Source organism: Penicillium citrinum (genome assembly GCF_028827155.1).
Source record: "Penicillium citrinum strain IBT 23319 chromosome Unknown utg000009l:1.0-4274883.0:1.0-4276374.0, whole genome shotgun sequence".
Classification (NCBI taxonomy): domain Eukaryota; kingdom Fungi; phylum Ascomycota; class Eurotiomycetes; order Eurotiales; family Aspergillaceae; genus Penicillium; species Penicillium citrinum.
Window position 1 is genome coordinate 2,127,806 of NW_026622694.1, and position 25,561 is coordinate 2,153,366.

Consider the following 25,561-nt stretch of genomic DNA (forward strand, 5'->3'; position numbering starts at 1 on the left):
CCTTGGCAGTGTTGATGCGAGGTGATAATAAAAACTCCACACGATGCGATATAGATGTATCAATGCCGTGGGTATGATGATGCGATGCATGGCACCAGGTCCCAAGGCAGGACGAGGTTATTCCAATACTAAAGTAAGAAATCTCGAACGTCGAAAGGGAGAAAAAGAAAAGAGAGAAAATGGGGCCGATAAAATAAGAAAAACAAAAGCCGACAGAAGATAGAGATTCGTATTTTCAAAGGTGAATCATGATCGGTCGACATCGAAAGATTACTCGTCAAAATTCATATTCTTCCTTCAGAGGACGTTGGATCTCAAAGAGCAAAGCGTCTAGCTCAGCCCAATTGGAAGAGTTCTGAGCGAACCGGCGATGCTTTCGTGTGAGTGTATGTTCTTCGAAATCATCAAACTTGTCTCGACAGTTCTCGCAATACCCAGGCTTCGGGTCACGTCGACGTTGTTCAGTCTTCTTTGGTTGACTATCCCGTCGTTCATCTCGTCTGCGTTTGGCACCTCCTCCTTCTGATTGATTTCCGTCTTCCTCGTGTTGACCATTCTTTTCTGGAGCAGCTGATTTGTTCGATTCAGTTGATTGGGCCCTGGCGGGGTTCAAGGAAGAGCCATTGCCAGGACGTTGTGGCGCAGCCATAGATCCGGTAACAACAGTGCCAGTGCCTTTCTCTAGCACCTTTCGCTTTAGCCCATGAACTTCTTTGCTTAGTCCTGCCTTAGCGCCAGGTGCTGCAGCAGTGGATGAGATCATCTGTGATCGGATCGCGGAAGTGACATTGGATGGTTGAACCCCAGACGCAGCGGGCTCGCGGCCAGTGTAGAAAGGCCCAGTTCGAGGGAAGTGTGGAGGAATGAGGCTCTCTGAGCTTTTCCGTTCTCGCGTCTCATCAAATGAAGGCTTGGCTGGAAACTCGGCTTGGGTTGGGGGTCTGGTGGGCTCCTCAACTGACTTCTGTGGCTTGGCCAGTTCTGTAGATACTTTGGTCTCAACGGTGTTCTCGTGAGCTGCAGGAGGTTGAAGCTGAGTTTCCTCCGTGTTCTTTCGACCTGCTTTCTTCTCCTTTTGTGCTTGGCGCATTCGGTGGCGGTCGAGTTCTTTCCGACTGGGAGGCTCATCGATGAAAGGACACTTGCCTAGGGGTGCACTTCGGAATTGAGGCCAAACTCCGTCTTGGCGTCGAGCCACGCGTGAATATTCACGAACCATAACTGGTTTGGTCTTCTCATTCATGTCGTGGATGTAGATAAAAGGGCCCTTGAACACCAACATTTCCATGGACGACAAAGGGTCGCGATCCGACGGCCCATTCAATAATTCTTGTCGAAGGACGCGTGAGAGATCATTATCACCTTTCCCATGAGTAGCATTGCCTCCAGCTGTCTTGCCTCGCGATACAGCATCATGTTGACCTCCAAGATCGTTGTCGTTAATCGTCGTGATCATCCGTTGCAATTTCTCAAGGGCCCAAATTTTCATTCCCATCTGCCGAGCTCGTTGCAGAACGTCCATGTTTCCTTGATCCCGACGCCCGGCACTTTTGTCGAGCAATGATGGATTAACAGTTTGAACATTAGCATCGCCATTAGCTTCTGTGGCTGGGTTGGCTTCCTCGGTAGGACTTGTGACGGTTTCTGCGGGAATGGGACGCGAAGTTACGACGTGGGTGACTAGTCGAGAGAAGAACTTCTCCTCGCGCTGTTTTGTCCTTGGAGTTAGCCAAAGGCCTATTAAGACGAGAAGAATCCATATCCACGATTTAGAGGACCGGACGAAACGCCACATCGAGTCCATATAGAATGTGTGCATATTTGGATGCAAAGGGGTGAGGGATCACATACAGCTCCAAGTGCAACTACCTGGCGAGAAAACTTCCTTCGGACATCCTCAGGAATAGTATCGAAGTAGAACACGAACTGGGGGAAGGCCTTGCGATAATGCCTTTGCCACTGACGAATGTTATCCAGGGTATCTGCTGAAGGTTTCTCGCCCTTGGTTGCCTTCACAGTCGGTTGACGTTCCCGATCTCTCGCCGCAACAAGCTTCTTTTCGAATGCACTGGGATTGGCGTTATTAGATCGACGAGCGAAGAGTCTCGATTCGGTACTTTGCTGAAGGGTAGATCTGCTCCGTGAAGGAGAACGAGATTCATGCTCCACTGAATCCATCACCTGCTTCTTGGGCGGGGGTTGGCCATATGGAATCTCCATCTGCGTAGACCTGGCTCGTTTTCCAGGCAAGAGCCCTGCCCTATGAGGAGAATTGGTTGCATTCGGCACGTTGGCGAGAGGGCGTCGGGTCGACATGTTTAGGGAGGTTCGGGGGGGAGGGAGGAGGCGCGAATACAGCGGCCATGTGGACACTCTGATTCTACCTCAGAGCTTCAAAGTGTCGATAGCTTCACTTCTAGACAGCTGGGAGGCAGCTGTCAAAGAGGGGTATACGAGTTGAAGCACGCGACGTGCTACACGTCTTTTGCTGGTCCCGAATGTGATACTTTAGAGGAAGGACATTGTAACACAGGAAATAATGGAGGTCGAGTCGAGGGGTCAATGAGATAGATCCTCCAAGAGAAAGAAAGAAGAGAAGAAAGAGTGGGAAGTGAGTGAGAATGGATGGGGTTGGAGAAGGAAGAGGTTCGAAGGACAAAATGGGCGTTGGTGGAGACTCGCTCCGGTTTGTTTTGCCTGCGCCGGGACAACCAACGAGGTCGCGCGAAGCATGAACATCAACAGGAACATTCCTGCGCGACGTGCCGGGCATTTTTTAAGGTAGTCGGTAAAATTGACATTGGTAATTATTATATTTCGTATTATCTTCATGTTAATGCTTAGTATTTACCATTCTTTACTAATTAATACTGCGTGATATCCCATGTTTTGAGGCAAAAACAAAGAACTACCAGCCACCACAGACTTTCACCGGAACGAACAGATTCAATAAAACAGCCCCCACCGTCATGTCAAGCGCGGGGGCTGGAGAAGTATGGTACATTGCTTGCTCAGAGAAAGGGTATCTCACAGCTAATTTACATATAGTGGTAACTAATGCTAACTACGCAGGGCTTCAATATCATCAACCTATCCGCCAAGTTAGCCCCTCAAGTCTCCACAACTCCGAAGGTAAACAAAAACATACCTCTTTGACGGCCTCGGGAGTCAACACAATCGGGTGATCATCTCCCACACAGACACTATCTTCAATTCGGATGCCAATACCCCGGAAGTGCTCGGGCCAACGTTCATCGTTTGGTACATAAATGCCACTGAGGTCAATTAGGAATTTTCTTCAATTGGGGTGGAAAGGCGCGGATTGGACTAGACTCACGGTTCAATAGTAATACACTGTCCTGCCTTCAGATCATATCCCCTAGAATATCCAGGGCAGTCATGTACATCGAGACCAATATAATGGCCCAAGTGGTGGGGGAAAAGTGTGTTGATGGCCTGTGAGTGGATCAGCTTTGTCCCAAATTGGTAAGACTAAGAGGTATTCTACATACACTTCCAGACATGTCAAACCCAAGTTGTTTGAGTTGGTCCTTCAAGCCGTTCTCGGCAATGCCATGGAGTCTGTCGAGTGAGAGCTTCGAGCTCTCTCGGCAAAGAGCCAAACAGGTGCGGTGCACGTTGAGCACGGCGTTGTACAGATCTCGCTGGGGATCTGTGAACTTGCCACTGACGGGCCAAGTTCTGGTAATATCGGAAATATAGCCTCCAAGTTCCTATACTTTCGTTAGACTGCTAGCTTTTCTCTTGCGAATATGGGCTGAGACACAAAGAAAAGGGTTTGTAAATACTTACGCCGCCACCATCAACAAGAACCAAATCTCCGTCCCTGGTCACAATTATCAGTTTATGTTCCATACCCCACGAAGAAAAAAAAAAGCATACCGCAGAACATCGTCATTCCTCGTATAGTGAATACTCAATGCATTCTGGTTCAGTCAGCATGACAGTTCTGCCTAGTAAACGTAGCAAGATCACATACCTCTCCACCTGCTACAACTGGAACGAAAGCGCTTCCATCACATCCATTCACCTTGAACTGATATTCAAGATAAGATGCCAAAGCCTTCTCACGATCAAAGGTCTGACGCATCGAATCCGTAAATGAGCGCCCAGCAGCTTGTCCCAGCATGCGCATATGTACCACCTCGTTCTCGCTCTTGAAAGCTCGCATCTCATTCATCATCGATTTCAAGGGTTTGACCTTGCGATGATCCACGAACTTCTTCAGCTTCTCCGATGCAACAGTTGGTCCGTAAAGGTATTTGTGTAGGGATGATCTCGCATTATCAAGTGTAGGGATGTCCGAATAAACCTCCGTGGCGCCTGTCACGATCCGGGGTAGGATATCTCCAATATTTTCGATGTTTCCTGTCTGAAGGTTTTGAGCGTTAGCTGGATCCTTTGTATTGTCTGGTTTCTGGCGTTCATCTTCATCCGGGGTGGAAAACCAACCTCATCCGCATTGAAGACATCCACGGCGGCCTGTGTCCCAGACCGGGCGCCATCCCAGAGCTCAGCCCGAGCATCCTTCTCTCGCACGTAAAGGTGGAAGATATGATTATCTCCGGATCCATCGTTGGCGATAACCGCAAGCGCATTTGGTTCGTTGAATCCTATCTCATGGTCAACATTGATTTCTTTTGACTGCTGGCCCCGCTGGCATGCCCACCGGTCAAGTAGAAAAAGTTTGACTCTTGACGATATTCATGAAAGATTCCTGGTGCTCGGTACTTCACTTCAGACGCGGCGAGAATGGCGACAGCGCCTTTGGGAAGCTTGTTGGCAAGACGCGACCGGCGCTGAGCGTACTCGAGTGCAGTGATTCCCGGGGTGACTATTCTGCGTCAGTCCATTCATTGAATCACCATATAACTCTCTCCAAAAACGGTTCTAGACACATACGTTCACCGGGGTCGAGGAGGTGGGGATGTGTCTCGTGCAAGGGTTGTCCGAACTTGAGGTCCGCGGCGAAAACGGAGGTAGCGTAAGTCCTTGGAATTGAATGACGACTGAAGGACGGGTAACAATATTGAGTCAGAGGGAGACTCAATCTCGGACGAGACGAAGGGCGCAATCGAGCGCATCGGGCGAGTGACCTGCAGGCCATACTCGGAGATAAAATCTATTCTATGCGACCAACAGCTGTTGTATCAATCAAAAAGACGAGTTGATGGCAGATCCAATCGAATGGAGATTGGCCCGTCGGCGGTGTGGGCCAATCACGGAATCAACGTTGCAATCATCTTTCATTGCTTCTGCTTCTGCTTCTTCTTCTTCTTCCTCTTGTTCTCATTTGAAATCTCAATTAAATCATGCATCCTTCACTGTCGGAAATCACCGATCATTTCTTGTTGAGGATAATGTACAATCCCGGTGTTGTATCTTTCGATGGAGTTTATCGGGCGATTACCCCTCTACTTGCCATTGCTTTGCGCAACGGCGCAACCTTTACCTGGTTCAGTTACGAAATATAAGCCAATCGCCATGGATATCCGTACGGATGGACCTTCTGAATCAGGCGGACTAAAGCGGCTTGTTCTTCGAGGTCATCTTGGAAAATGTGGTGGATCTACAGTCGTTGATATAAAAGTCTCACAATGACCTGCGTAGTTCTCTATTCCAAATGTCATCTACATTTATTACTATTGTTCGTCCAGTATACATCGAGCATTACTAGTAGCAAAGTATTCTTCAAGTTAAGCACATCGAAGCTTGATTCACCATGGGCAGAACCCTGACTTATCCCAAACGGTCATCAAATACCGTCAACCGATACAAGCATCGAGGTACTATACTCTCTCCATAATGGCACCACTGCCCGGCTTTATACAAGCATTTGGATAAACTTATGACTGACTGATTTCAGCTACATATGACCTTGGTGCAATCCATACTATCATAAATGCCTCTCCAGTGCTTCATGTCTCGTTTAACCCAGGCCCAGATGATCCTTTCCCCACCATAATTCCAATGATCGGTCAGATGGGCTCGTTCGAGTACCCCTCCGCATCCATCAATGAACCACTGGAGTGCTACCTGCACGGCTATGTGAGCTCTCGCATCATGAATCTCGCCCGCGCCTCCGACGGGGAGGGTCTACCCATTTGTGTTGCAACCAGCCAAGTAGACGGCCTCATTCTATCCCTTACGCCTAATTCGCACAGCTATAACTACCGTTCCGCTGTTCTACACGGTTACGCCAATCTTGTTACAGACGAGCAGGAAAAACTCTGGGCTATGGAGTTGATTACCAACTCCGTTCTTGAAGGCCGCTGGGATAACTCACGTGTGCCCCGGATAAGGCGGAGATGTCTTCGACGGTTATACTCAAAGTTAAGGTGCAAGATGGTAGTGGCAAGATTCGAGATGGTGGGGTGTCGGATGAGCGTAAAGATACTGAGGATGCAAATGTTACTGGACGAATTTGGACAGGTGTTGTGCCTGTCTGGCAAACCTTTGGTACGCCTATTCCTAGTGGGGAGGGTAAATTGGCTGAAGTGCCTCAGCATATCACTTCGTATATCGAGACAAAGAATAAGCAGAATCGGGCGTTGGCTGAGAATGCGGTTGTCGTTCAGCTTCCACCAGAAGAGCAGCATTAAGGCAGACATTTCTTATGATCGATAATGAATTATGGTCATTTCTCTGATTACCTTCTCTTTGAGTACTCATTCTTCGAAATATCCTGAAGCCTACATCCTCAAGAAACACATTGGATATACATGTTACACAGCAGTGGATGATTCACTTGTCTAGATGGTAGACCTCATGCTTCTAGGGCCTTCCAACACCCTCAAGATCACTCAACTAAGAGATAATCTTCGAAGTATTTCATCAATTCAGTCACATTAAGGCCATTCAATTCCCAGTCAACGACAATTCCAGCTCAAGAGAGGAACTAAAAGAGTTGTTGTATTTCGCATTTCTTTGACGCGCCCCGCTGGGATCGGCGCCCCACGTCATTTTCTCCAACAAAAGTTCGGGGGGAATTCACATCTCTTTTACTTATACTTCCATGTCCTTTTTCTTTTCCCTTTCCCTGCTTTTGTTTCCATCATCATCATCATCATCATCATCTTGTCTTCATCATGGCTTCTGCCGCCAAACAGGCTACTCGTTCTGTCGTTGCTCCAGCTGATCTCCAATCTTTCACGGAGCATTTGAAGAAATGTCGACGGGTTGTCGCATTGGTGGGAGCTGGTCTCTCTGCAGCTTCAGGTCTACCGACTTTTCGCGGCGCAGGAGGGCTCTGGCGTAGACATGATGCAACTGATCTGGCAACACCAGAAGCTTTTGAAGCGAATCCCGATCTGGTTTGGCAGTTTTATAGCTTCCGACGACATATGGCATTGAAGGCGGCTCCGAATAAAGCCCATTTTGCTTTGGCGGAGCTGGCGCGAAGGAACAAAGATTTCATTACACTCTCTCAGAATGTTGATGGTAAGATGGTTTCTACCTAATTGCTAGTTGTATATGCTCTTTAAGTCCCTCCCCCCACCTTTTTCCTTGCTTTTTTTTTCTTTTCTGTTTCTTTCTTATGTTCTTTTTGTCCTGCTTGATCTAATATATCGTCTGGTTCCAGGCCTGTCGCAAAGAGCAGAGCACCCTACTGAACAATTGCATCTACTCCACGGATCCTTATTCAACATTAAGTGCACTTCATTCTATTGCAATTACACTCGAAATGATGATTTTACCGACCCTATTGTCCCTGCATTAGCCATTCCAAAAAAATCGTCACTCGGTAAATCGGACTCGGAGAAGAAGCAAGAGAAGCAAGAAAAGACGAATGAGGAGATAGTGAGGAAGGGAATGAAGGAACCAATAGAGACGGATGTCGAAGCCGCTGCTCAAAAGGACGAAGCAGAGGACAAATCAGGGAAGACGGAAGTCACTACGAAAGACAAATCAAAGAAAGAGGAGGAGAAGCAAGAAGCTGAGTCTGACGAAGAAATCGATATCTCTGACATTAGCAACCACATCCCCAATCTCTCAGCAGAAGAGCTTCCTCAATGTCCTGAGTGCAAAGGCCTTCTCCGACCTGGAGTCGTGTGGTTCGGCGAGTCCTTGCCGACTGCAACCCTGAAATATGTCGATAATTGGATCGAGTCCGGGCCTATTGATTTGATACTTGTCATTGGCACAAGTTCTCAGGTTTATCCTGCTGCTGGCTACGTTGATGAAGCCCGCGAGAAAGGCGCGCGTGTTGCTGTGATCAATATGGAGCCATATTCCCCGGTGACGCTGAGCAAGAGTGATTGGTTCTTTCAAGGCGATGCAAGTGTGATAATTCCGGAGATATTGGAAAGTGTAATTGGTAAGATCTGATCGGGATGTTGCATGATGGAGATGACGTGATTAATTTAGCGTTGCCGTTTACTACTTTGCTTTGAGGGTCTTTGAATATAAAGGGTGGGCTTAAAATGCTACCTTGGTACCTACCATATAATGAAGTACTAAATTCTTCTCAGTCACGACTACGATATCACATATAGGTATATTTGATTCAATGTACCTCCATACACTATATATCATACCTACGGCAAGGTAAACGTCACTCAGAAGAATCTAGCAGTCAATTATATATTATCCATTAAATACGTTGCCATGGATGTGCCAGGTGGCAACGGGTGTCCAACAGAACATAGATTGAAACAAAATATGTACGAGCGGTACTACCATGGTTGATATTCTCAGCTCCATGATCGGGCAAGCGAGGTTTCAACTGCCAAGCAGTCTGCAGTTGTCCAGGTGCTTTTGTCTGTTTATGTTTCTTTTGTTATGGCTGGATATTGTGGCCTCAGGCATTAGCGGTTGCTGGGGAAAACAAACGTGATTTATCGATAAGCTCGCGCCGTTTGGACTTTCGATTCTTTTTCAACACCCCGCAACGCGTCAATCTTGAGATTCTTCACTAGAAAATGCTCTGGTTTAAGGTAAGTTCTTTGGGCTTAAGTAGTTGATTTCTATTTGTACCTCATTGCTTCATGGAAGCAGCTGTGATCGGATCATCGCTATTTGATGTCTGTTGTACCCCGCCAAATGATCAACCCTTTTCATTGTTAGCTCTCAATTATGACGGAAGCTGATTACTTCTTGTTTAGCCCGAAAACTCGAACTAGGTGACTCGAGTATCTCATAAACCCGCCGCTCAATTCATCCAAATTATCGGGAAATCGACTTCAAAACAACCAATTATCACACCCGATCACTCTGGGACTGCTCGATCCACCAAATACGCCTCACCCCGCAGATTCTTTAGAGAAAATCCCAGCGAACAGCAAAATATGGCGAGAGAAAGTACTGCGCCTTCCGAGGCGATGACTCCCCGGAAGCCAAATGATCAAACTCAGAGCTCTGCCTCCCAACATCCAGAGTTTGGCCAACCTTCGCCAATGGGGCAGCCTCAACGCCAGCATCCAGCTCAACACCGCCAAACTAACTCCAACCACCTCTTCAATATTCCCAAGTCCAGTCACCCAAGACCAGAGCATCATCGCCCCGCTCAGCGTCCACAACCCTCCTATCCTAACCCCCAAAACCGAGGGTCCCAAACCCACCGACCACAAGCTGCACCAACACCAAGCAGAGGCATGGCGACACCCTCCGCAAAGCAACCATTTGATCCGTTCAAGCCAGTCAGACCTTCGGCATACAATGATTTCCGCTCCATGTATCAAGCGGGGGCCACTCCAATCAAACGGCCCGAGCAGGTAAATTTCACAACACCGCGTGCGCCTCGTCCAATCTTCCAGTCCAACGCGGGACCTCCGAAGCCATCAAATGCATCGAAGAACCTCCAGGCTTTCATAGACCTGACTCACGATGATACACGTCCCGCTAAGTCCGACAGTCAACCTCGCCACGGATCTACCTTTGGTGCCATGGATATCAACGGGTATGTTGATTCCGAAAAGGCGAATGAGAATATCAAGGCTTTACTGGAGGGTGCATTCGAGGACGAAGAGGATGAGAAGCCTAAGAAGTCCAAGAACAAGAAAAAAGGCAAGAAGAATCAGGACAAGAAGCCCAAGGCCGCGGATAAGGACAAGCCCGCAGAGCCCGTCCAAGCGGAGAAGAAGAAGGCCGCTAGTGATGACCTTGATGACCTGGCTGCTCAACTCGAAGGTGTCACAGTCAATGACTCGAAAGCGACTGATTTGAAATCTGATGAGTACAACGTCAAAGCTATGGGTACCCTATCAGAAACATCGGATCCAGAGGAACTAGACAAGGGCAAAGTCGTCGATCCGAACGCAGAAATAGAGGAAGAAGACAAGGAAGATGATGAAGCGGACGCTGAAGACGGAAACGACGAAGATGACGATGAAGACGATGAAGACGACGAGGAAGATGATGGAACTGTTGCGGGACTGAAAGTCAATCTCCTCCCTCACCAGGTTGACGGTGTCAAATGGATGTGCAACAAAGAAACAGGTCAGCGAACAACCAAGGGCATTTATCCGAAGGGTGGAATCCTCGCCGATGATATGGGTCTGGGAAAGACTGTACAAGCCATTGCCCTGCTTCTCCGAAACAGCAAATCTGAATACGAACACAGCGAAAAATTTGATTCGTCTGAGACGAGGAAAGACGAAAACGCCCCTCCTGCATCGAAACTTAGCAAGAGCACACTGGTTGTAGCACCATTGGCGCTAATCAAGCAATGGGAGTCGGAGATTCTCGACAAAGTCGAAAAGACACACCGGCTTCGTGTCTGCTTGTATCACGGAGCAAATCGAGCGAAAACTGCTACTTCATTAGATAACTACGATGTTGTCATAACGACATACGGAACTCTCACATCGGAGTCTGGAACAGCTGCTGCAGACAAGGCAAAGAAGTCTGGTCTTTTCTCCGTCTATTGGTTCCGCATCATTCTCGACGAGGCTCATACAATCAAGAACCGCAACGCCAAAGCAACCCAGGCGGCTTATGCTCTAGACGCTAAATTCCGTTGGTGCTTGACTGGAACCCCTATGCAGAACAATCTCGATGAGTTGCAGAGTTTGATCAGATTTCTCAGAATCAAGCCATACGACGAACTGGCTGCCTGGCGTGATCAGATTAGCCGCCCCCTGAACAACGGACGGGGTGCGCTTGCCATCCAACGCCTGCAGGTCTACCTGAAGGCTTTCATGAAACGTCGCACCAAGGACGTTCTGAAAAACAACGACAATCTCAAGGCTGGCAACGATGATAAAGATAAAAAGTCCAATGGCTTCCAGATTGTTAAGCGTGAGGTAATAAGGGTGGATGGCGACTTTATGGAAGGAGAGTTGAAGTTCTACAATCGACTGGAGAAGCGCACGGAGAACAGCTTGGAGGAAATGATGGGTGGCAAGCTCGATTACGCCGGTGCTCTCGTTCTGCTTTTGCGTCTTCGTCAAGCTTGCAACCACCCAGATCTGGTCAAGAGTGACTTGGCTGCAGACAAGGATGTTCTTCTGCAGAATGGCAACAACAATAGCCAATCCAAAGACGCAAAGCAAGACGACTTGGATAATGTGGCCGATCTTTTTGGAGCCTTGAGTGTTGTCACTAAGAAATGCGACGTTTGCCAGACTGAACTCAGTCAAGCGGAAGCAAAGAGTGGTGCAAGCCGCTGCGACGAGTGTGAGACTAATCTCAACACCGATTTCATGATCAAGACCAGCAAGGACAAGTCCAAGAAGAAGAGCAAAAAATCGCATCGGCACCGGAAGGAGACTGCAGCGGAATCAGAGTCGCAAGCAGCGCGATCCCGCAAGAACCGGCGAGTCATCTTGGATAGCGACGATGAGGACGAAGCCGAGTGGATTGTTCCCGAAGGCCAACGCACCATGCCAAACCTTGGCAAGGCTGGAGGTTCTGACGATGAGAATGCTGAAGGTGGAGGGGACTGGATTGGATCATCTGACTCTGAGACTGGGGACGAGATTGATTCTCCTTCGCGGAAGAAAAGCCAGCGCATAGTGCTCAGTGATTCCGAGGACGAGTCTGCATCTGAATCTGAATCTGACGAGGATATCTATGAGAACCCTACTGGAACCAACGGCGAATTGCCGTCGACTAAGATCCGTCATTTGATGAAGATCCTCAACAGCGAGGCCGCGGACTACAAATTCATCGTTTTCTCCGTGTTCACCTCTATGCTTGACAAGGTTGAGCCTTTCCTGAAGCGCGCCAATATTGGATTTGCCCGCTACGATGGTGGAATGAGAAATGACCTTCGTGAGGCTAGTTTGAACAAGCTCCGGAATAACAGCAACACTCGTGTCTTGCTGTGCAGTTTGCGGGCAGGTGCCCTGGGTCTCAACTTGACTGCAGCCAGCCGTGTCGTGATCCTTGAGCCGTTCTGGAACCCGGTATGCTCGAAACCTGATCACTAACCCATGGGACTTCACACTGACATATTTTTATCTAGTTCGTGGAAGAACAAGCCATTGACCGTGTTCACCGACTTAATCAAACGATCGATGTCAAAATCTACAGAATGATAATCAAGAACACCGTCGAAGAGCGAATTGTAGACCTCCAGGACCGAAAGCGCGAATTGGCCAACATGACGATTGAAGGCAAGTCTGCCGCTGGTAAATTGACCATGCGCGATATGATGGCTCTCTTTGGTCGCGACGCAGAATCACGCTTCGAAGATAAACAAAGCACATTGGATTTCAAGAAGCCTAGCGTTCTCCGTGGAAATGATGAAGACAAGGACAACGCCACTTCTCCACAGAAGTCCGGTCGTTCTGATTCCCGAGATCAGACCAAGAGGCAACAATCAAATCGACCCACCCCGGAGGACTCGGTTTATGGCCGTCGGTGGTAGAATATGTGTTTGATGATAGAATGAAAGACCGCTTTTGAATATAGAAGTAATGGATAGGGCACCAACGTTTCTGTTTCGCCCCAGGCGTGGGTTTTTTATCTTTGCTACTACTTACTACGGGCGTACATGAGAAACGATTTCTTTTTGATTCAACTTTTCCTTTCCTTCCTGCTACTATGCCTTCCGAGAACACCTTAATTGAACCTCTATCTCTCGTACTTGCATAAGCCACGGATGAGATGGAAGCTGTAGCATGGTTCAAGCTTTGTTCATCAGATTCGGAGCTAATGCCCACGAGTCAAATTTCCGGCGGCAAACCATGGCCACAGTAATAGATATACTGCCCGGAAATGAGGCCCGATAGGCCAACTAAATCCTGCATTTAGAGTTCATATCTGATGATCGAGCATTGTTCATTCTCTCGACCATGAGAGCCCAGACTTCTAAATCTCCCCCGAGAAAGCGATGTATTTGATGAGATAAAATTTATAGTGAAGTATCTACTGTAGAAATCTCACTAGAAGCAAGTGATACTCGAGTGAGCCATTGACGGGCACTACTAGTCAGATAGTACCTGGGGCGAGTTGAGCTCTGTCTAGACCTGTCTATAACCATGGTTGATTCCTCCTCTTTTTAGCTAGCTCTAGACCCCATTTCTCATTGTATAGCAGGAGCGTCTCTACTGATGAGACAGAAAGAGCTGGTTATTTCTGTAAGGATTTCGTTCATTTGCCATTTGCCATCGACGGGCAATGCTCTTACAGTTTCCAATTGACAACGAAAGGCCATTGCAGCTGTAAAAAGCGTCAAGAATTCAGCCGAATGAGTAAAGTATAGTATAGCTTGCAGTATCCATGAGATGCATGGCAGTAAACTCATTTGATTGATCTAATTCTGTTATAAATCTCTCAAGATATTCCATGGCTCACGGGTGCTGCATGGCGGATCAGAAGTACATTTGCGCTGGTAGGCCCTGGCGAACCAGACAAAAGAACCAGCAGGATTTGCTGCATGGTCGACCCCATTGGGGCAGAGTTTCAGAGTGCATCTAATAGGTCTCAATGGACGGAACATAGTAAATAGGTTCTTCGGCCCTTGGAGGCGAGTCCATATTCCGGGGAACTCTTCCCCAGAGAAGGACCCTACTTTTCTTTTCCTTTTCTCATATACCATGACCTTGGAATCTAGAATGCATATTCATCTGCCCTGCTCATGAATATTCAGATGTAGCAAATCACCCTTAGTCTGAACAGCCGCAAGATAGTGAGTAATTGCGGACCTCTCCCTTCTTAATTCTACTCTCCAGAGGTCTGACACTTGGCTTGGAAACGAAGCAACGAAGCATCTCAATACGCCTCGACCAATCTTCCGTCAAATTTAGGTCGATGGAAGATCGAGATTAGTGACGATGAGCTCGTCCCCGAAATTCACTACGCACGGCGACTGGAAGATCGTCTATGGCAGCCATAACGAGCAAGATGAAAGAGTGGCAGATGGACGGGAAACACTGGCTCATACCCTCTCCATACCAAATTCGATGTGCATTTTGTCAGATTCAAAGACAGAAACACCTATCGTGACGGAACTCGATCCTCCAAAGCTCAAACTGCCACAATTAGGTAGCGAGACTATCGAGAGAGTGTTTCCCGTCCGTTCAATCCTGTCCTTCGATTCGACGCCATCTTCAGCTCTTCAAACACCATCAATCGTGGACAAACTTGAGAGTCCATTTTCTCCCTTCTCAGAAGGGTCCAGGGCTAGTGGATCACTGGATGAAAAACCAAAGACCCAGCTCAATCAGCCACCTCATGAGCTTGGAGACCGATCAGGCGAATCGAAAAGACCCAATTTCCTCGCCCGATTGCGAGAGCAGAGATATGAACTCGGGGATAACTCCAAGTCAACCTTGACCCTGCCTTCCCGAAATAATCCGCACTCTCCCAAAGGTGCACTGTCTCCTCATCCAGACGAAAGCAATGAGCGCAAAGACTGCGTTTGGCAATTGGATCACGGTCAGGAGTCACACTTAGAGGGTTTGATCCGGCAATGCGGACATGTTCTCGAAACAAGGACGATACAGGAAGGCCTTCAATACTCAAGAGACGATGGTGATGGCTCCAGTATTAATATCCACAATTTCGGTGTCGTCCTTGTTGTCTTTGAACTCGAAGGCAATCTTACCATCCAAGCCGTCAGCAGTAACTCGAAAGACATTATGGGGCATTCTCCAGATGAACTCTTCGAATTACCTTCGATATGCGATTTACTGCCTGAACCCCATCATAAAGTATTCATTTCTCATGCAGAACATGTTCTAAGCGATGACTATGCAATAGAGCTCTCTGGGCCTGAGGTTTTCTCTCTTTTGATCAAGGACCCAGAGAAGCATGGGAAACGTCTTTGGTGCACCATGCATACTAGCAAAGTTTATAAAGACTATATCATCTGTGAGCTGGAGTTGCAAAGTTCAACCACTTATACCCTCGAAGCTATCGAGCTCGAGAGAAGTGGTGATATCTTTCGCGAATGTAAGCCGCATTTGGTCGAAGAGCCAAGAATCCAGTCCACCACTTCGAACAGTACAGATTCACTTCCTCCGGAGATTGAGGTTGTAAACACTTTAGCCTCTATTAGCCATGGCATATCAAGTTCGCACACAATCGATGGTCTAAGTCTCCGCATTGTGTCTGAATTAAAGCGCCTCCTTCGAGTTCACCGCGTGACTGTCTATCAATTCGATGCCAATCGAAACGGGGTTGTCCTAGCAGACTCCGTTGATCCATCTGTCTGTCATAATTCGTTTGAACGAAAGAAGTTTGACAGTAATGCTTTTCCCATGGACTTGAAGAAGAACTTTCTTCGAAATACTGTCTGCTTTTCTTATGGCCATGGAGAAGACACGGCGCAACTAGTTTGCAGGTCTTCTACGAACAGATTGGGACTTGACCTGTCGCATTGTTACTTAGTAACTTCACAGGGCAACAATCCCCACGAAGAACGATCCTCAATACATGCGTGCATGTCGATTGGGATACATGTCTTCGGAAAACTATGGGGCATAGTATGTTGCCAGTCTTACGACGAGAATTTCAGATTTCATCCACTCCTTCAAAGGGCCTCATGGCTTGTCTGCGATACTATCATAAGTAGTCTCGAGAGACTATCTTATGCACTTCCGTTCCGACCAAAACACTCAAGTAGCTTCACAACGGACTGGGAGTCAAATGGTCCAGGTGATGTGTCCAGTGACATCCTGACAGTTTTCGGGGCCGACTATGCCGCAGCTTCCGTCCTGGGAGAGACTAGAATCCTGGGAAAGCCTCCAGCTTCTCAAGAGGTATTGGCTCTTCTTGAATACAGTAGAGCAAAAGAGCTAGATACCGTTCTGTGGTCAACAGATATACTAACTGACTTTGAAGACCTTGAATACTTACCAGGGTTTCATCACCTTGCAGGACTCCTTTACATACCCCTTTCGAATGAGGGACATGATTTTATTATCCTTTTTCGGAATGAAAATGCGAATTTCTCTACCCAAGGCACATCTAAACCTGGTGAGAGAAAGACTGAAGCTAAACAGGTCGAATGGCCGACGGCAGAGCTCGGCAAAGCCTCGCTGCTGGCAATGATATACCGTGCATTCACCGATATCTGGCAAGAAAGACGGACTGCGATGCAAGATAATAAACTTCTGAAACTTCTACTCGCCAACTCGGCCCACGAATTCCGAACGCCGTTAAATGCAATTATCAATTATCTCGAAATTGCACTCGATGGCAACCTCAACCAAGAAACACGAGAGAATATCTCCAGATCCCACTCCGCATCAAAGTCTCTTGTCTACATCATCAATGATCTACTCGACCTTACAAATGCTGAAAATGGGCAAGATCTGATCAAAGATGAAGTTTTCAGTCTTTCAGAGACTCTTTGCGAGGCGACTGACATTTTCTGGGAAGAGGCTAGGCAGAAACAAGTTGATCTACAGGTCGTTCAACATTCTGCTCTGCCTCCAGTTCTCGGAGACCAGCGTCGGGTCCGTCAAATCATTACCAATCTTATTTGCAACGCCATCCAACATACCTCTGTTGGTGCTGTGACAATTGAATCATGTATGCTTTCAGAATCTTGCGAGCCAGGGCACATCGCTATAGAAGTGGCTATCCATGATACTGGCTCCGGCATGCCACAAGAAACCGTCGAGTCTCTATTCTGCCAGCTCGAACAAGTTTCTAGTAAAGGGTATATGCGGGATCATCAATACGGTGGGAAGATACCTGGGCCCGATCCCTTGGAAAAGGACTGTGTTCTTGGGTTAGGACTGGCGCTGGTTGCACGGATAGTCCGCAACATGAATGGTCAACTCAGTCTGAAGTCAGAGGAGGGAAGTGGAAGTTCTTTCAAGATACGTCTCAAATTTCCTCTGCCAGACGAAGATGGTCAACTACAGACCTCGGTTGAAATTGTCGACCATGGTCAAAACGATTCGGTGCCCTGTGAGGAAGACCAGTTACGGGAAGAAGAAAACACCACGGATCCTCTAGTCTTGTGTTGTGGTGACGACGTAGCGAATATAGATGAGCTAGGGCAACAGGAAGGATCTCTTGTCGATGTTGATATTGCAATGAAAAGTGGGCAGTCAAGAAGCATTGCACTTTCATCGTCAGAACAAGCCGTTGAGTCAACAACCGGCCCAAATCCAGCTCCAAAGACCGACACAACAAATCAAATGATTATCCTTGTTGCAGAAGACGACCCCATAAACAGCACTATACTACGAAAAAGACTTGAGAAATTCGGATATTCCGTTCGAATGACGGGAAATGGTAAAGAATGCGCTTCTCTTTTCCGAGACAGCCCTCAGGCATTCGATGCGGTCCTGATGGATCTTCAAGTATGTGTCAAACACCACGATTATTCAATGATATAAGCTAACAAGTGACGAAGATGCCGATAGTGAACGGCTCGAGCGCCACAAAAACCATTCGTCAGTACGAGTCTCAAGCCGCAGACCAATCATCAATCTTGACCCGCAAGCGTATACCTGTCTTTGCGGTCTCGGCTTCACTAGTGGAGAGGGATCGGCAATCTTATATTGACTCCGGTTTTGATGGGTGGATTATGAAGCCGATTAACTTCCAGAGAGTCCATGCACTTTTGGATGGGGTTTCAAACTTCGAGGCCAGAAACGATTGCGTCTACCAGCCTGGAATGTGGGAGCAAGGTGGATGGTTTGAAAGATAACACGTAAATGATCTCATCCGGATGTATTAATACACCATGAAGGAAGATTGGTGAACGATGTAAGTAAATGTAGATGATTGATTTCCAGGTTGGGGGGGTATGTATGGGGATATGATCTATGTAATATGCATGATAAACGTGCGCAAGAAATGCAAGTGCTAAAGGGGATATGTATTCACTCTGTGAATCATCACAAAGATAACAGCAGAAGAGGGGACGTTTCATGAAAATCAGTAATATTCCGGTAGTCCGGAAAAGTCAGGCACATCATCTCCGCATTTGAAAGAAGGCAAATAGGCCTTTTCTGGCATGTAGCCATTCTTCCACGCCGTGCGGTAACTCCATTGTGCAGCGGACTCGGTACGCCATGTCCAGTAGAACCAGCCCTGAGCAGTCTCGAAGGCGGACATTTGGGCTTCAGCATATGTTTGTAGCCACTTCTTGTATTTGTCTGAGTAATCCGCGGGGTCGGCATTGGCGCCAGAACAGCTGCACGTAGGTCCCGAGTCTGCTGTAGGACAGTATTTCGTTGAATCGCCAGTATCGTACGTACCCTCCCAGCGGGTACCACGGCCAACGTTATTCACGTATTTGGCGCAGTCAGTGTCTGCCTGTGACCATTCGCCGCAAATAGTAGGGCCCCATCTATTTGAGAAAAGTTAAATATAGAATTTCACAAAAGGCTCCAGACGCGCATTGCTTACCCTGTGCTGGTACTATTGATCTCCTTCAGCATGCTATACCAGTTCTTGCAAATAATTTCAACCTTGGCCGTGTGATTGAGAACAATCTCGCCGGTATTGAATGTGGTGTACTGGTGAGTGTCCAAGTACATGTCGTCAGGGCGGTCTTTGAACATATTGTCCCACTTGTCCAAGTTCAAGAATCCGTCATGCAAAACAACAGTGGCTTTGACGCCATTCTTGCGCACAAGTTCCGTTGCCTCGCGTGTCCAATTGAGCACCTTCTCAGTTGGAATGGAGAGCATCAATGGCTCATTGGCAAGGCCATAGATCGTCACAATATTCTTGTATCGGTCTTGCGCGAAGAATTTCGATAGTTGATCGTGTACCTCAAGAGATCGCTTTCTGTTTAGCTCGCCATCGTCTCCCTCAAGCCACCCAATACTACCTTGATGACCGCTATGATTCCAGCCGTTTTGACTTCCTGGCACCCCGTGCAGATCAAGCTTGACGCGCAGTCCATACTTGCGGCATAGTTCGATAGCACGGAGAAGATAACGCCAGGCGATCTTTGGGACATAAGGGTCACCATCGTACGTAGTCACTGCCCAATAGGGGAATGGTATCCGAACGTGGTCCAGTCCTGCTTCTTGGATTTCCGCATAGTCAGACTCCGAGAGGAAGTTTGCATAGTGCTTCTCGATTGTGTCCGCCGCAGAGGAGCCTAGTTTCTTGGTCAATGTCCACTCGTCGATAATACCATCGCTGCTTGAATAGCCGGAGAAAAGCGATGGGACGATGAAGGGTTCAATCGAGAGCCACCCTCCAATATTGACACCGCGGATCGGTTGCGAGCCATATGGAAATTTTTCATTTAGGGGAGGAACATTATCATTGGCTCTTGTGGAATCATCCCATGTTGAGTTCAAGCCCATAATAGACAAGCCACCAACTGTCTCATTGGTGAATGTCACGTTGAAGCCCTCGGTGTCGTACCAAGTGAAAGGGTCAAGGACAGTGCCCTTTGCATAGGACTGAGAGAAACCACAATTAGCTCCTGTTGATTAACAAACTTGAAAAAATACCTCGGGGTACTCACGGGGATACTATCTTTGCTGATACTGTCCAAATTAGAATTGGATGGGCCAGAAGAACCAGATGAACCGCTGCTACTACCAGAATCATCGCTCTTGTTTTTCGATACAGTGACAGCCACTGGGATGATAATGGCCAGCAGCAGAATTATCAGCATGAGAACACCGATGACAATCCGCTTCCTCTTAGACCAATTAGCCCAAAATTTCCAGCGTGGTTGTCTGCTACCATCGCCGAAGCTATCGTCCCAGCTTGCTTCATCCTTCCATTGGTCTTCCATAGCAGCGCCGCCACCTCCACGCCGACGCATCTTCATCTCAGGACTTCGACCCTCTTCTAAGTACGAGCCCGACACAATTCGTGCACCGGACTTATGTCTTGATCTTCCTTCAACGATATCATGTCCCAGAGTCCCGGCTCCTGCTCCAACCGCCGCTGCCTTCTTTTGCTGACGACGACGTTCTCGTCTGGCTTCATCATCCTCTCGAGTTCGGCTTGCTCGTTCTTCACTTTGGTGCTCGGAAGCTAGTCTCGCCAGCGCATCTGCACTCAGCAGATGCGACGCACTACTCGTCGATTCAGTGCTCTGATGTTTTGATCTCGGCACAGCAGAAATAGCTTCAGCCTCCATGCTTCGTTCCCTCTCCCTCTCCCTTTCCCTTTCTCTTTGTCGATGTCTCTCCCTCCGCCTCTGCCGTCTCGCCTCAGCATCAGCATCTCTCTCCCCATCAAGATCATCTGCCCGAGATCGATATCCTCTCTCCCTGACCCCTCTCGATGGACTCCCCTCATCCCCCTCATCTTGGCCCCTTCTATAACCCCGTCTGTCCCTTTCCCGATCCCGTCTTTTAACCGGCGACGTAGCAGGCGACCCTTTCGCTTTAGACCGATTCCTCCTCTGTCCCTCAACAGCCTCATTATAAGCTCTCTCTTCCTCCCGTAGTCGTCTTCTCTCTCTGCGTTCTCTCCTCTCCCTTCTTCGCTCCTCTTCCCGTTCATCTTCACTCCCTAAATCCCGTCCTGACCCCGCATCGTACGAGTCGTATCCCGACTCAGCTCCGCGAAAGCGATACTTGCCCCGCGCCCCGGGACTAGACATTTCTCCTTCATCATCACGGCCGCGCATATACTCCCGCTCGCGATTACCATCCCGTCGATACTCGCGTGCCCGGTCGCGTGAGCCGTAACGATCTCGACTCCGTGAGTGGTCGGGCATCGGCCTGGTATGTTGATCTTTGCGGGAGGGGCGTAGGTATGTGGCTAATCGGCCAGCCGATTACCAGGTTTGTTCCTTTTGGCCTGGGTTTCTCTAGAATCTTCGACAGTGGGAGGATGCGAGGCGGTATGTTGCTCTGGAAATGTGAAATGTGGTTTCTATTTTTGCTCGGCGCAAGGTTGGCGTCACTTGGCTTCTTGGCTGTAGCCTGGGTTTGCGTTTGGGAATCGGAGAAAAAGGGAATGATTTTGGTTCGATTTGCAACTTGAATGGACTCGGCACCTACTCTTTTGGTATCTGATCCAATTGGAATGTGTTGAACCGGGGTGTAAGTGGTTCAGATGGATTGGGACTAAACTGAAGTTGTGGGTGAACTTCGGAAGTTTTGATTTGTTTTGGTTTTGCCGCATGCGCGTTAGTCGACACCCGCGATGAGACAGCGCGCACAGCTTCAACAAGAGGAATGAAGAGACGAGGGAGGGGTCCAGCAATATTGATGAGATGTCTTTAAGTCTTGGGGCTTAATCTAAATCTTGGCTGATCTCTAAATATCTCAATCGTCATGATGAAGGTGGCTTATCGATGGATCTTGGTGGAGTCCCAGTGTAGTGGCTGTTGCGGAGCAACAAATGCATATTGTACTGTACAAGCCGATCGTCATCAGATTGAGTGGAGACGAAGAACCGAATGGAAATCATTTAATGATATTGGATATCTACATTTGTATACAGTAGCATGTTGCGATTCGCCTTCTGTCCAGTTTTCCAGATGGTCGAACAGACATTAAATACACCAGGAGTCTCCCACAAATGCAACGAGCACCAGTCTCTCTCTAAACCAACATGATGAACTGTCATGATCAATCAGGGTATGCAAAAACGCCCGCAGGAACATCAGAAGCTGCAAAGGGAGAATAAAAATATAACAAAGAGAGAGAGAGAAAGTACAGCACAGACAGCCTACCGGATTGAAAATGGAAATGCCCATCTGTACAACATCGGTGCAGAAGAAAAGATAGCAGAACATCAGGGAGCGAAAGGAAAAAAAGTATAGAAATGTCGCTGAGCCCGGGGAATCTAGAGTAATGAAGAATGGGTACCACGAGCAACCTTTGCTGCACATCGTGGAAGAAGTTGTATGGTTAATGCACCTATGCATTTCTGAACAAGGCCCGGACATGGCTTGTTGTAGTTGGCTGTACAAAGGACTGGTAAATTAGCCTCTCGCGGCTTCCGGGCCGACGAAACGAAGCGGTGGAACGAGCATAGCAATCTTGCTGGGTTGGACCAACAGGCTGGAAAGCAGCACGGGAACCAAGTTGTACGGCATAGAGACGAGGCCAAGAGAAAGGCCCTTCTGGGATGGAGAGCAACCGACAATATTATGGTACATGTCGCCGAGACATTAACCGAAAATTGGTGGTTGCATGAACTGAAGACTTAGCTGATGATCTGTCGAGCTCCCTCTTTGCCTAGCACACCCGGCTCCGTGGGCTTAGGGCTGCGATCACGTCCCTTCTTCCGACTCAGGAACGAGAGCATGCCACTATTAGACCCTTTGCCCTTGCCATCACCGCCATCTAGTCCTTCGGCAGGAAGAGTGGAGCTATGGTTCGACAATTCACTCCAGCTTCCAGCTTCGTCTAGAACCATTTGAACCCCGCCCCCTTTGCTCGGTTTCCTTACAGCACCGCGTGGTCGTGGCGCTTGGGGCAGAGGGCGGTGGAAAGATGGAGCTGTGGGAGGTGGGGATGCAGATGCGCGAGTGGACGGAGAAGGAGGTGGATATGGAGATGTTGGGTCGTTAGGATCGAGATTCTCACTGACTGTCGTCAAGTTCTCATTTTGGGGCAGGGGTGGCAGAGGTGCATCGCGCGGAAGAGAGGATTCATGTTGCGAAGGTTGGCGGGCGTGTGTAGTTGTTGTAGCGGTGGCAATGGGTAGGATGTCCTCGGGGTTCCTATTGTACAAATTCCGTCAGCCATGAGGTGAATAAGGTATACAGATGCGGATTACTCACGTTGCAGCAGCAATGGCTTCAGCAGCATTGCCTTGATAGCTGACGGTTGTGTAGTCGAAAGGCTCGAACATCGTCTCGATCAAGCGATGCAACTCATCTTCTCGAATTTCCTTCGCAGTTGCGTCTTCACGGAGCTCTGCACGAGGCTTCTGTCGGCGAGCACGAGCTTCCAAGGGAGCCTCTTCCAAGAGCAATTCTTCTAGATCGTAGGTTGCATCGAAGTTTGTCTTGTCACTGGATGGTCGGAAAACTGGGGGAATCTCCTTCCGCTCCAGTGCAGCGAAATCAATATCGGCGAAGAACATATGGGAAGTGAAGCTCTCGAATCCAATCGCACCAATGCGGCGGCTCCGGTCGCGCTCCATCAATGCCCCCAAAGCCCGCAGACAAGGAACCGATACCGCCGGGTTAGTCACATAGTACTTTGGCTGTGCCTTCTTGATATTTTCGCTCAGGGTATCTTGGCTGCGGCCTTCAAATGGTCGCTAAGAAAGGAGAAATGTGAGGTCATGGTCCTTGCGATTTGCAATGGCTTTACATACCTTATTGTAGATACATTCATAGAATGTAACACCTAATGACCACCAATCAACTTCAAAGTAGTAACCGCTACCATCATACACTTCCGGAGCCAGGTAGGCCAGTGTTCCAGATTTGCTCGTGAGAGGCTTGCCAGGTCGAAAATCTGACGCCACATTCTGGTTGAACAAGTCAGTTGCCGCTCCCGTGTAGTACACTAAGGGGGGTGGAGGGTGAATGGTTAATGCGACACGGAAGCAAAACGTACAAAATCAGCCAAGTGGACGTGTCCTTCAGAGTCCAGCAGCACGTTGTCCGGCTTCAAATCTCGATGAATAATGCCCTGAGAATGGATATACTTCAGGGCACAGCCAAGCTCTGCCATCCAAAAGCGCACCGCCTCCTCCGTGAAACACTTCCGTGAAATATGGAATCGAAGATCACCACCGTTCATGAGATCAACCACAATGTATCTATTGGCTGATCAGCTCCTGGCGTCAATTGTTGCGGTCTTGGCGACTCACATGTACTCCATGTCCTGAAAACTGTAGCGCAAGTTGCAAAGGAACGGATGATTTAGATGCTCTAGCATTCGACGTTCCCGGATAATATTTCGTACACTCTCTGAACGCACAACTATCGACACAATTAGCTGAAGCCCAGTGATCTCGTAGGGCGAGACCGGGCAAATTGGCGTACCTTCTTCTTTGCGGATATACTTGAGCGCGAACGTCAAGCCGGTATCCTTGCGCTCGACGATGCGGACCTTTCCAAAGGCACCCTTTCCAACCACGCGAAGGAGACGAAAGTGATTGAGGTTAACTAAGTCACCGAGTCAGCACATATTCGGCAGCCACACCGGGAAAGGTCCGACGCGTCATTGGAGGGGTTTCAACCTACCCGCATCGTTACAAGCCACAGGCTTTCCCTGAGAATTGCCCATGGTGATGGGTTTGTGCAAATTGTAGAGGGATTATTGAAAGGAAGAACTTCCTGAACACATCACACTTATCCAGCAGTCTTGCGGAAGGAATCGCTGGCGTTGGCGGAGTCGTTAATGACGACACCGGCAGGTAACAAAGGTTCGAGGGAAGACTATTGGATACGGATCACGATTTCCATAGGAGAAAATGAAATGCCGCAAAGAGATATATCTTCACAGAGCGCGCGCGGGGGGGGCGGGGGTTCTTCAATGACGTTGGATAGATGCGATTCCGATTGGGAGACAAATGACAACGCCGAAATTCGAAGACTGAACAACTCCAGAGAAATGAGTTGACGACCAAATGAAAGCAAATCCACGCAGAGGATCAAGTCGATTTGACGAGGGAGTAGCGAGAATAAGTATATTCAAGGGAAAAAAAAGGTTCCAAGGTCCGAGAGCGAAGGAGCTGAGCGCCGGCCGTTGAAGCTAGCGGGGTGGGATGTAAGTAAAGCCACGGGAGATGAAGGGCAAGTGAAACAAGACAAATTGACTTGAGTCAGCCGAAATGTTCTCTCTTGACTCTTGAAATTCGGTCTCGCTCTGACACAGACTCTTTCTCATGCACTTCTCTCTCTTTTTTGTTTCTGCTGCTGCAAGTTTGCGGAGGAATGAAAGAAAGGGGAGGGCGGTCAGACAAAACGGCAGAACTGCCAATCACGCGGGAAGGAGCGAAAAGGGAGGAAGGGGCGAGTGAGAGCGACGGAGAGAACAGAGAGAAAGGAGAAGGCGCGACCCAACAAAGGGGCAAGTGAAGATCGCTACGCCTTCCAGTTTAGTTTCTTTTGTCTATCGGAATTCTTTCTTTTTCCTTGCGAAAAGCACTGACGAGCTGGTCGATGTGTCTTTTTTACAGTAGAATAATTGACGAGCATTCTGTACATGCAATTCCTCTGTTTCTTTTTTTGTTTTGTATCCATTCCACCATTCCTTTATTTGATCGGATCGGGCTGTTCTTTCCATCCAAGCAG

General features: G+C 48.3%; 8 protein-coding genes across 8 annotated transcripts; 4 read left to right on the forward strand and 4 right to left on the reverse strand.

Annotated features, from left to right (window-relative positions):
- Positions 1-277: 277 nt before the first annotated feature.
- Positions 278-2,316, reverse strand: N7469_010276 (protein serine/threonine kinase activating protein nimO; the record flags this gene model as incomplete). Its single annotated transcript, XM_056649181.1, has 2 exons — positions 278-1,708; positions 1,852-2,316. The coding sequence occupies 2 exons, from the start codon at positions 2,314-2,316 to the stop codon at positions 278-280; spliced, it is 1,896 nt and encodes a 631-aa protein (XP_056496312.1).
- Positions 2,317-3,060: 744 nt separating this feature from the next.
- N7469_010277 (aminopeptidase P family protein) lies at positions 3,061-5,128 on the reverse strand (the record flags this gene model as incomplete). The annotated part of the gene is made up of 10 exons (XM_056649182.1): positions 3,061-3,090; positions 3,149-3,275; positions 3,338-3,456; positions 3,513-3,734; positions 3,814-3,847; positions 3,904-3,947; positions 4,001-4,393; positions 4,474-4,634; positions 4,691-4,855; positions 4,924-5,128. 10 exons carry the CDS (start codon positions 5,126-5,128, stop codon positions 3,061-3,063), a joined length of 1,500 nt encoding a protein of 499 aa, XP_056496313.1.
- A 615-nt stretch (positions 5,129-5,743) lies between these two features.
- On the forward strand, positions 5,744-6,623 carry N7469_010278 (pyridoxamine 5'-phosphate oxidase family protein; the record flags this gene model as incomplete). Its single annotated transcript, XM_056649183.1, has 3 exons — positions 5,744-5,807; positions 5,888-6,307; positions 6,355-6,623. 3 exons carry the CDS (start codon positions 5,744-5,746, stop codon positions 6,621-6,623), a joined length of 753 nt encoding a protein of 250 aa, XP_056496314.1.
- Positions 6,624-7,109: 486 nt separating this feature from the next.
- Positions 7,110-8,349, forward strand: N7469_010279 (SIR2 family NAD-dependent protein deacylase; the record flags this gene model as incomplete). The annotated part of the gene is made up of 2 exons (XM_056649184.1): positions 7,110-7,461; positions 7,604-8,349. 2 exons carry the CDS (start codon positions 7,110-7,112, stop codon positions 8,347-8,349), a joined length of 1,098 nt encoding a protein of 365 aa, XP_056496315.1.
- A 959-nt stretch (positions 8,350-9,308) lies between these two features.
- N7469_010280 (putative SNF2 family helicase/ATPase) lies at positions 9,309-12,832 on the forward strand (the record flags this gene model as incomplete). Its single annotated transcript, XM_056649185.1, has 2 exons — positions 9,309-12,368; positions 12,428-12,832. The coding sequence occupies 2 exons, from the start codon at positions 9,309-9,311 to the stop codon at positions 12,830-12,832; spliced, it is 3,465 nt and encodes a 1,154-aa protein (XP_056496316.1).
- Positions 12,833-14,240: 1,408 nt separating this feature from the next.
- Positions 14,241-18,076, forward strand: N7469_010281 (hybrid sensor histidine kinase/response regulator; the record flags this gene model as incomplete). The annotated part of the gene is made up of 2 exons (XM_056649186.1): positions 14,241-17,726; positions 17,780-18,076. 2 exons carry the CDS (start codon positions 14,241-14,243, stop codon positions 18,074-18,076), a joined length of 3,783 nt encoding a protein of 1,260 aa, XP_056496317.1.
- A 230-nt stretch (positions 18,077-18,306) lies between these two features.
- exg2 (putative exo-beta-1,3-glucanase) lies at positions 18,307-21,070 on the reverse strand (the record flags this gene model as incomplete). Its single annotated transcript, XM_056649187.1, has 4 exons — positions 18,307-18,721; positions 18,781-19,793; positions 19,859-20,420; positions 20,880-21,070. 4 exons carry the CDS (start codon positions 21,068-21,070, stop codon positions 18,307-18,309), a joined length of 2,181 nt encoding a protein of 726 aa, XP_056496318.1.
- A 1,439-nt stretch (positions 21,071-22,509) lies between these two features.
- Positions 22,510-24,551, reverse strand: N7469_010283 (serine/threonine-protein kinase; the record flags this gene model as incomplete). The annotated part of the gene is made up of 7 exons (XM_056649188.1): positions 22,510-23,029; positions 23,090-23,574; positions 23,632-23,787; positions 23,877-24,081; positions 24,133-24,244; positions 24,308-24,430; positions 24,509-24,551. 7 exons carry the CDS (start codon positions 24,549-24,551, stop codon positions 22,510-22,512), a joined length of 1,644 nt encoding a protein of 547 aa, XP_056496319.1.
- Positions 24,552-25,561: the final 1,010 nt, after the last annotated feature.